General features: G+C 29.9%; 1 protein-coding gene across 1 annotated transcript; it reads left to right on the top strand.

The window, feature by feature from the left end:
* Window positions 1-1,478: 1,478 nt before the first annotated feature.
* On the top strand, window positions 1,479-8,103 carry LOC127251313 (probable pectate lyase 5). Its single transcript, XM_051274975.1, has 5 exons — window positions 1,479-1,852; window positions 3,697-4,408; window positions 4,500-4,691; window positions 5,328-5,533; window positions 7,705-8,103. Exons 1-5 carry the CDS (start codon window positions 1,740-1,742, stop codon window positions 7,928-7,930), a joined length of 1,449 nt encoding a protein of 482 aa, XP_051130932.1. The 5' UTR covers window positions 1,479-1,739; the 3' UTR covers window positions 7,931-8,103.
* Window positions 8,104-8,492: the final 389 nt, after the last annotated feature.

Raw genomic sequence — 8,492 nt, forward strand, 5'->3', positions numbered from 1 at the left:
ATGTCATTGTATTTGAATTATAAGAGACTAATAGAGTTATTTTTGTCAATTTCTTTTGATTTGGATTACGTATTGATATAATAATTAATATTTAAAAATCAACGTGCAAAAAACTCATGATATTCTTCTTATGGTACAGAGGTAATAGTAGTTTTTTTTAATAAGTGTTCATTTATTTCAGGATTGCATCGGAGCTATCGGTGGAATTCACATAAGGGCAACGGCAATAGGTCGTGAAGTAAACAATTATCGAAACCACCATGGTGTTCAATCACACAATGTTTTGGCTGTTTACAGCTTTGATTTGCAGTTTATATATGTGCTTAATATGTGTGAAGGGTCAATCGCATGACTCAAAATTTTTATATGATGCACTGTTAAGAAGAAATGGACTTCAAGTATGGTAGCATATTTTTTTATTATATTTATATATTTTTTAAAAATAGTGACAAACTAACTATTTTCTAATATTAATTTTTAGGTAAATATTTTTTTATGGATTGTGGATTCGCTAACCGACGTCAATTTTTAGCGATATTACGTTGTGTTTGATATCAAGATTCTCCGCATCTTGACGTGGAAAATGAATTTTAGAATTTCTTTCTCAAAATGAACTACAACAAAGAACAGAAGCTAATCCATGAAGAATGAGTATGACTAATACTATGTGAGAAATGAAGCGGGGTATAACGTTGAAGAAAATAAGATGACAAGAATGAAGATGAAAATAATAAATAATTTAATGTACTATTTTTTTTACTATTACAATTTTTTGTATTTTTATTTTTTTATTATTATTTTTTATTTACAAATATGTCTTATATAAATTTATATATATCAATAAAATAATTATTCCACAATCCTATGAAATTCATAAACAATCCAATCGAATATATAAAAATCCATTTAAATCAATAAATAAAATTCATCAAATTCCGCATAAATTCTGTTGATTTTTTAAATCCATATAAATTTTTTAAAATCAATAAAATTCTATAAAGTCTCAAATGAATACACCCCTAAATTTCTAAAAATACTTTCAATTATATTTTTATAATAAAATAATTATTTATTTTTTAATTCTATGTCAAATCCAAATGAGCTACATATTACGAATGAATAAATTAGATATTAATAAAATATTTAGATATATTTCTTTTAATTTTAAATTTCATGATTCTATCATTTGAATTCTGCATTTATTAAAAATATATATATTTTTTTCATAAAATATTCAGATCAAAATTTTCCTAAACCTATAAAAAAAATAAATACTACCCTCTATTTTTATTCTTAAATTTTGGTGTGAGATACAATTAAACTAATTTTAGACATTCTTTTAGACACAGAAAGAAACAAACAAGGGAACCTGAGTGAGGGGTAGGGGGCGGCCACTGCACAGTCACCCATGTCATGGGACTACTCCTCCTCTCTCTCTCTCTATCTCTCTCTTCTTTCTTCCCCCAAAACTGGCACACAAAAACAAAACAAACAGAGCCTCTCTCTCTCTCTCTCTCTCTCTCTCTCTCTCTTCTTTCTCTCACATTCTGCAGTCCCATCCCCTTTCACATTGGGAAATCCTCTTCCTATCCCCATTCCCATCCATGGTGTCTCCTCTCTCTCAGATCTCTCAACCCCATTAATATGTTCTTCTCTACATCTACATTTACATTCCACAGTTGTTCTTTAAATCTGCTATCCAAACAACATTTTCTGAATACATTTATTTGCAGCTAGCTATGTTGTTGTTGCTCTTCTTCTGCATTTTCTTCTTCTTCCCCGAAGCCTCTTCTGCAATTTTCTCCAATCTCACTCACCCATCCCCTCAATCTGTAGCCCAAGAACTCAACAGGTACTGTTATTGTTCTTCTCATTAATCTATCCAAAAGTCACACTAAAAGTTGTTCGATTTCTCTGAAAACTAAAGTGGGTTTTCTTTCGTTGAATTGCATTTCGAGATCTGCTGCTCTTTCCCAGATTAATTTGATTTTTAGTTTTTTTTTTTTTTGTTTGGGGGTATGAGTTAATTTTCTAATAAGTAGAATTGCCTGTCTCTGCATAGACATCCCATGTGTGTAGGAAAGTGCTTTCTTTCGTTTCCCAGCTTGTCCACATTTATGTGCCTTTTCTAATCTTGCTTTTCATCATTTGTTCCTTCGAATCCACATTTCTCTCTAATCTACTAGTATTTAATTATTTATGTCGATTTCGGACTATTTTGCAGTTGTTTTATGTAATTGTTGTGTTTAATAATCCACTAATTGATCCAAACAACTTGTCTTCATTTTATCAAGTAGTTATCACATCTATTGTCCTAAAACATATTTGTACGATTGTTTAGGTAATTGTCTTTTTGTTATAAATTGACAAATTTGTCCTTAATTGTACGGTAGAAATTAAAAATAATAAATGAATGAACGGTACAAATGTAAAATTTGTGTATAAGAAAGAAAATAGCACAATAGTTGTTGAACGTTTCAAATAAAAAAGTAGAGCAATTATTTTGAGATATTTTAGACATTTAGTTAATCCATCTAATGTTTTGATTTGATGTTTTTTTTTTTAATATATTTTTTAATATTAGTATTATATTCCCTCCGTCCAGCTACAAAGTATATATATATTTTATTTTGGAATGTCTAATTACAAAGTAACAATTTCATTAAATATTCCATTTTTTTTTCACAAATACTCTTATTTAATATCACATCACTACTTTTATACAAAAAGAAAAATAAGGGTAAAAATGTCATTATACTATTTTTACCTACCTATTATAATTAAAATACTATTATTTCTTAAACTTCGCACCAAAAGTAAATGTATACTTATTGTTTGGACGGATGGAGTATTAGTTTGTAGTAAAAAAGACGAAAATGCTCCTATTAGTATCATGTGTTATAAAAGTTGACATTTGTAATATATTATAAATTATAAGAGTATTTATTATGTTAAGTAGGCAGTACAATTACTAAATTAGAAAATGATGCCGGGAGAGGACAAAAATAGAAAATAGTATTTTTTTATGGGACGTAGAGAGTATTTATTTGTGTTATTGTGTTTATATTTTTGTTATTTTTTTTATTATATTTTGATATAATAATTAATATTCAAAGATCAAATACGCAACAATAAATAAAGATGACCCTTAGTGTCGTCGGATGGAGGTAGTAGTTTATGTTGAATATTGATTTTTGTGAGATAATAATAAAATATATATATATATACTCCCTCCGTCCCGGAACTAAATATCCATTTACTTTTTGCACGTAGTTTTAGAAATATTAGTATTATATTGGGATATAGTAGGAATAAAGTAGAAATGTTTAAAATAACTTTATTAGTATGTGATATAAAGGTATTGACATTTGTGTAATATATTGTAAGTTGTAAGGGTATTTGTAATGTTAAGTAGATAATACAGTTACTAAAAAAGAAAATGGATACTTTGTTATGAGACAGACTAAAATGAAAAAATGGATACTTTGTTATGGGACGGAGGGAGTATTAAAAATTGCTTAGAAAAATATTGTGCAAATTAACTCTAGATTTTTCTTTATTGTTCAGTTATATCTATTATATTAAGTTATTATTATTTGAATCTGTACACATTTAGGCTAATTGTATCGTCGATAACATGCAACTCTGAAATTCTGCAAAATGTAATACGATTGTTGTTCGATTTATTCTTAATAGGAGAGTGAATGCATCGGTGTCGAGGAGGCTCCTCCCGACTCCGGTAGTCGATGCACAATCTCAATGCCTCACCGGAAACCCCATCGACGATTGCTGGCGATGCGACGCCAATTGGGCCGCCAATCGCCAGCGTCTGGCCGAATGCGCAATCGGGTTCGGTAAAGATGTGATGGGGGGCAAAGGGGGGCGATTTTACGCCGTGACCGATTCGTCCGATCACGACACGGTGAACCCGACCCCCGGGACCCTTCGCCATGCCGTCATCCAAGACGAGCCGTTGTGGATTGTCTTCGCGTCGAACATGGTCATCAAGCTCAAGCACGAGCTAATCGTCAATAACTACAAGACCATCGACGGCCGCGGCGCCGACGTCCAAATCACCGGGAACGGTTGCATCACTTTGCAATACGTTAGCAACGTCATCATTCACAATATCCGTGTCTACGATTGCTTGCCGTCGGGGAATACCAACATCCGGGCGAGCCCTACGCACGTCGGGTGGCGGGGGAAGTCGGACGGCGACGGGATTTCGATTTTTGGCTCGAGGAATATATGGATCGATCATTGCACTTTGTCGCATTGCACGGACGGATTGATCGATGCCATTATGGGCTCGACGGCTATTACTATCTCGAACAACTATTTTTCGCACCACAACGAGGTTATGCTATTGGGACATGACGATAAGTACTTGCCGGACTCAGGAATGCAGGTTTGCTTTTCGATCTTTTCTATTTTTAGAAAGGCATATTTCGAACATTTACTAGGTTTTGAAACTTTCTCATTGTTATAATCGAATGTAGGTGACGATAGCTTTCAATCGATTCGGGGAGGGGCTCGTGCAACGAATGCCGAGGTGTCGGAGGGGTTATATTCATGTCGTGAACAACGATTTTTTCGAATGGAAAATGTATGCGATCGGGGGTAGTGCTAGTCCGACTATCAATAGCGAGGGCAATCGTTACACGGCGCCGATCGATCCTAGTGCAAAGGAGGTACTCGTAATTTCCCGTATTATTCATCATTTTTTTTTTTTGTAAAATCACGTATAATATTTAGACTCTGTTTACACAGATATCTTTTGAATATTTGACATTACTTACTAGAAGTAGTTTTTTAAAAAAATATCACATCAAATATATATTTTTCTCATAAAACATAATACTACCTTCGTCCCACAACAAGAGCACTATTTACTTTTTGCACATAAATGCTCCTATTAATGTGGTGTAATATAAAAGTAATAGCATTTGTACAATATATTGCAAGTTATAAGGGTATTTATTATGTTAGGTATGTAATACAATTACTATATTATGAAATAATATTTTTTATTTTGGAACGAACAAAAATAGAAAATTGAATTCTTTTTATGGTATAGAGAGAGTATCAAATATCTAATTATTTATTGTTTATAAAATTTTTAAAAACGACAAAACTTATAAAATTTCTATCTAATCGAGGTCTTTTCTTTTTCTTTTTTAAATTCAAGACAATGCCTGTAAAGACTCAGTTTTCATTCAAAATATTACATTAATACTTATTCAGCTCAAATTTTAACGACTAAATCTCGCTTTATCGACTCTTCACTAATGCGTACAATATTGTTTGATGGCGTGAGTATCCAATAGATAACGAGGCGAGAGGACACAAATGAAGGGGAGTGGTCGAATTGGAATTGGAGAACGGAAGGCGACATAATGGCCAACGGCGCATTTTTTGTGCCGTCGGGCGAAGGGGTCAATATGCAATACTCCAAGGCCTCTAGCCTTCAGGCCAAGTCGGCGACTCTCATTGACCAACTAACGATGAATGCCGGAGTTATCGGTGGCCCGAGGTACCCAATTTATTTCGCATTTGAATTTTGATTGAAAATTTTCATCTTAATCGCAAAATCTTATTACAACATACTTTTACAAGTTTTGACACAGTTCATCGACAGTAATTTTTTTTTTTAAAAAAATATCATATTAAATACTTATTTTTTTTCATAAAACATTGCCTAACTTTCTTGTTTTCTCAAAATTTTTTGGAGATATTTTACATGCATGTGTGTAGTAAAGTGTAGGCCCGAACTTTTGTCATAAGAATCTTACCAAGGAAATGCTTTGTCATCTTTTTTGCATGTTTTTGGTTGTGGGCAATTCCTTTTAGTAATAATTATTTTATTGGGATTGATTTTAATGTTTAAATGAAAATATATATGAAATGTAATTTTTTAGAAAAAAATGTAAATTAAAAATAAATAATAGTAATAGTATAAAAATCACAAATAAATAAAAATTGTTTAGAAGTTACAAGTAAAAATTGGAATAATTGTTGTGTTACATATTTCCGAATTAGTACTTTGTCCACAAAATCTATGTTTATTTGAGCTTAATATTCTCTCTCGTCATTCAAATCTATGTTCATTTTTCTTTTTGGGTTGTCATTGAAAAATATTTTCGTTTTTTTTAAGTAAAAAATTATTACATTTTGTACTTTTTTTTACTATAAAAGAAAAAAGTAATAATTATAACTTATTTTTATTAAAACTCGTGTCCGATCAAATGACCATATAGTGGGAGTATGAATTTTAATGAATATATTACGATATTAGTTGATTGTAGAATGAACATTTTATATGTTCAAACAAAAAGCAAATATGGATTTGGTGTATAAAGTATTTTATTTAAATACATTCTTCCCGGTCTATTTGAAAATATTATTCTAGATTTTTTTATAATAAATTAAAAAATAATATTTTATTAATTAGTAGAAAAATATAAGATATTGTGATATTTTTGCTTTTTAATTTTATGTAAATTAATTGTATATTGTTTGTAATTTAAGTAAAAATTGAAAAGTATTTTAGTAATAGTTAATAATTACTTTTAATAATATAAAAAAAATATTTTTAAATAACAAAAAAATGGCACTTTAACTTAGAACAGAAAGAATAATATTTTTGTTATTATAGATATGTCATTATCTATTTATCAATTTATCTTTATATTTTTATCAAAATATTATGATACCTTAATATTTACATTTTATATAAATATTAGTATTATATTAAAGTATGAAATTAATAATAAAAGATTATTATTATTATTTTTTTGTGTAGTAGTGTAAAAACTAATAACATTGATATAATAATAATGCAGTAATACGATTATTTATAAAAATAATATTATTATTATTTTAAAAGTGATGAACATTTAAAATAAAAATAAAATTATTCCTTTCGTTCAACTTCTCATGTCCATTTTTCTATTTTCGTTCGTCTAATTTATTTTTTCATTTTTTGTTTTTGAAAAAGAATTATACACTTTAATTTTATTTTAAAAAATTTAATTTATAATTTTTTTTTAATTTTAATTATACTAGTAAGTTATCTTAATCTATTATTATTTTTATCATACGATAATTATTTTACTAATATATTTTTAGTTATTTATTAATTATATTCCTTTTAAATTCTTGTGTATGTTAAAGTGGTAAATATACCCGGACGAAAGGAGTATTATTTTGAATTAGATAAAAGTATTCTCTCCGTCCACACAATAAGTATACATTTATTTTTGGCGCAGAGTTTAAGAAATAATAGTATTTTAATTATATTGGGTAGGTAAAAGTAGTGTAATGATATTTTTGTCCTTACTTTTTGATATAATAGTAACGATGTGATGTAAAGTAAGGGTATTTGTGAAAAAAGTAGGGTATTTAATAAAATGATTACTTTGTAATTGGACGTCTCAAAATAAAAATATGTATATTTTGTAGCCGAACGCATGAGTATTATTTAATGTCTTATAAAATTTCTAATTGGTTGAAAATAAGGAAGGTGCACAACACCAGGTATATAGGAATAATTGTTTCAGTGGCATACAGCTACGCTAATAAATGTGGGCCCACCAACCAAGAATATTACAGCCTTTTTGCTCTTTTCCCAATGGCCGTGTGGACCCCATTTCCTTTTATTTTATATTCTTCCTGTAAATGACATTATTACCCTTCCGATTGCAGGGACAATAGCATTAGCCTGTCTTACGGCGGAGGGGCCTCATACGGCGGCGGCTCTCATGGCGGCGGCGGCGGCGGCAGTGGTGGTGGCGGCGACTACTTTGGAATGATATTTGGGAGCGGCAGCGCCGCCGTAAGGTCGGCGGAGGCGCCGGCCGGCGCGGTGGTTCTGGGTTTAATAATTATTCTAATTTTGTACTTCAGTAACAACTATGGTGGTTTGCAATGAATTCTGACTGCTTGCCGCTAATTTTTTTTTTTATTATTATTATTTTAAATTTTTCGTAGATGGTCTTCAATTTTTGAAAAAAAAAAAATTGAATGAATTTGTTCTGAGTCACAGGAAATGTATTTAATGGAATATTATGGAGACATTTCACCGGAATAGTTCGTTATTGTTATTTTCAACCAATCAATTTTATTTATTCAGTTTTAACATTAAATATGCAGTTGTTATATTAATTTTATTTTAATCATAATTTTATTTTTCACTATTATTTTTCAAATATTCAATTTTTTTATTATTTTAAACAATTTTTTACTTTTATAATTTAAAATATATATATATTTTTTTAATTTAGAAAAATAAAAAATAAAATTTAAAATTTAAAAATTTAAAATTAAACACCAAAATTGGCGTTGTACTGTAGCAACGCCAAAAAATGATGCATGATTTGGTATCGGTTTCTCCAAGACGCCAAATCTGGCAACCCAAGACGCTGGGTTGGAGATGACCTAACTATTACTGTTGTTTTTAACGCCGTTTATAACAAAAATAGAAAAAATTTATA

This window comes from Andrographis paniculata, unplaced genomic scaffold (genome assembly GCF_009805555.1).
Source record: "Andrographis paniculata isolate CXL003 unplaced genomic scaffold, ASM980555v1 Contig43END, whole genome shotgun sequence".
Classification (NCBI taxonomy): Eukaryota; Viridiplantae; Streptophyta; class Magnoliopsida; order Lamiales; family Acanthaceae; genus Andrographis; species Andrographis paniculata.

Bases quoted from the DNA above. Each gene is read 5' to 3' on its own strand.
- LOC127251313 (XM_051274975.1), top strand. From the start codon at position 1,740: ATGTTGTTGTTGCTCTTCTTCTGCATTTTCTTCTTCTTCCCCGAAGCC. The intron at 1,853-3,696 runs GTACTGTTATTG...TATTCTTAATAG, and splicing joins GTAGCCCAAGAACTCAACAG to GAGAGTGAATGCATCGGTGT. The intron at 4,409-4,499 runs GTTTGCTTTTCG...AATCGAATGTAG, and splicing joins TGCCGGACTCAGGAATGCAG to GTGACGATAGCTTTCAATCG.